This window comes from Octopus sinensis, linkage group LG12 (genome assembly GCF_006345805.1).
Source record: "Octopus sinensis linkage group LG12, ASM634580v1, whole genome shotgun sequence".
Lineage (NCBI taxonomy): Eukaryota > Metazoa > Mollusca > Cephalopoda > Octopoda > Octopodidae > Octopus > Octopus sinensis.
This window is the reverse complement of record NC_043008.1, coordinates 54961423-54963776: the sequence shown is the minus strand read 5'-3', so window position 1 is coordinate 54963776 and position 2354 is coordinate 54961423. Positions and strand designations below refer to the sequence as shown.

Genomic DNA, 2354 nt, shown 5'->3' with positions numbered 1-2354 from the left:
CTTCTATTTTCAAGGACGTTCTTGAAGAGAATCTGGAGAGGTTTTGCCAGGGCATGTTTAGACGATTTGAGGAGGATTACTGGGAAAGCATCAGTACCAGCAGTTGAATTCGAGTCCACTTCATCTAGTAGTATATCATCTTCGCTAATGTCGATGTATTCCATCGTAACTGCCTCGCTGATTATGGGTGAGGCGGCAAAGAAGTCCATTGGCTCTTTCCCTTGTCTGTGGTCCAACGGAGTGGTAATATTCGAAAGAGAGCTTGCAGCCATCATGTATGTGTGCATGTATGTATGTGTATGTATGTATGTATGTATGTATGTATGTATGTATGTATGTATGTATGACAGATGAGTGACAACCTGGCCACTGGTGGTGGTGTAACACACCACACTAATCATATACAACCAAGAACTGCGATCTGTGAAAGTTAAACAGCATGTCTGACCCCGAGGGATAAAGCTGCATCCTTGAAATGAAAATATCTTCACCCCTCCCGCACCCTGTAACAATGGTGGCCTCAATCAAGTGGGGCATCAAGGACTTGATTATTAAGCGGGTCCCGTTGCACTGTTTAGGCGGAAGCAAGTTTCTGATTAGCATAATTGGGCATCCAACCTTTAGCCTAAGAATGTGAGGTGGAAGCCCTGCTGGCTTCACTGAGTTGAGAAACTCGATATGGTAATTGACAATGTCTTGGGGGTCAGAGGTTCGGTCAATCGATTTGTAGACGCGCTCCACACCCAGAATTCAGCTGGTTGTTGATAGCATCGACAGCTACGTTTTGAGGGGCCAGAATGGTTCTTTCACAGAGCCAATTGATGTCTGCATAGTTACTTTCGAGATTGGGGAACACTGTTTCCAAAAGATCGGAAGGGTTGTCCATGGTGTTGTACAGTTCAGAGATGAATTTGTCACCCCTATCATTCCTAGGGACCTTACCTTCTCCAAGGGATAAAATGTCTTCAGCAAATGTTGTAGACGTGCTATCACCAAGCAAGTGCGCACGCATGTATGTGCTTAGGCTTAAGGTGTTAACCTGGGGCCACAACATGGATGACTTAAGGCATGCGCCCACTTCATCAGTCCGGTTCCCTTTAGGGATAACAGGAAGGGTTTGTCGGAAATCTCCTGAAAACAATAGAGTTACACCACCCATACAAGCTGTAGAATACCTGATACCATTCAGTGACCGGTCCAGTGCCTCAAGGGCACCCTTACTGGTCATTGTACATTCGTCCCATATAATGAAACGGCACTGTCTAAGAACTTCAGCTTCCTCTGAATTTTTGCCAATGTTGCAAGTAGGAACCTCGGCTCTTACCAAATCTAAAGGCAGCTTGAATGCCGAGTGCGCTGTCTTACCTCCCGGCAATAACATAGCAGCGATTCCCGAGGAGGCAACGGCTAGCGCAACTTGTTTCTCGCGACGAATCTTAGCAAGTATTAATTGTGTTACAAAGGATTTGCCGGTACCTCCAGGAGTATCGAGGAAAACATGCCGTCCGCCTGTTTTTCAACGGCACTGACGACAGTTTCGTACACCAGCACACACACACAAATTCATTTCGCTATGGCAAGAAGGTACTTAACTAATGTTAGCAAACTTCAAAGTTGGTAATTGTTATGGTTGAAAATTGAAGCTTACCACTGTCCGCGGAAACCTCGGGGAAAATAATTTGACGAAAAGACAGCTAGGATCATGACGAATGTCCTCCTAAAATTGGAGCGACATGCGTGCTAATTTGTGGACGTGAATTAATTACATTCACGTACACACACACAAACATCCTGTCTTTTATAGGTATAGAGATGTATTGATCAAGTTTTCGTTGCGCAGTGGGAGTGAACTTAGAACCACGTAGTTCCAATGAAAACAACACAACCACACATCTATGATTTTGTACTATCGTATTTAAAATTACAGGAATTTTTGATGACAGTAGAAAAAAGTATAGTTTACAGCAGATGTTGCTTTATTCCGTTGTTGCTTGATGTAGCTATCATAATTTACATAAAAATGTCACTTACTTTCAAATATAATCTCCTAAACATAAATACACATGTACGCAAAAACAAACGTATTTCTATGTACATGTATATACATACATATGAGGTCGTTGATTATTCATATAACAGGAAAATATATACAAGTATATGTGTATATATATATATATATATATAGTTGAATTAGGTACTTCAATCGAGGCCCCTTGCTAGGTCCATATATTCCTCACACCCAAACAATATTAATTAAATACTGAATATCAAGACTCCGTGCAGGGGTGTTTGTACCTAATATTCCTGCCGTATGTACAGACAGCGCAACGCAGTTCAGCGAAGATATCCGTTCG

At 42.4% G+C, this 2354-nt stretch overlaps 1 protein-coding gene across 1 annotated transcript; it reads right to left on the bottom strand.

Annotated features, from left to right (window-relative positions):
• Positions 1-715: 715 nt before the first annotated feature.
• LOC115217923 lies at positions 716-1381 on the bottom strand. The gene has a single exon (XM_029787642.1). It carries the CDS (start codon positions 1379-1381, stop codon positions 716-718), a length of 666 nt encoding a protein of 221 aa, XP_029643502.1.
• Between the last annotated feature and the right edge of the window lie 973 nt (positions 1382-2354).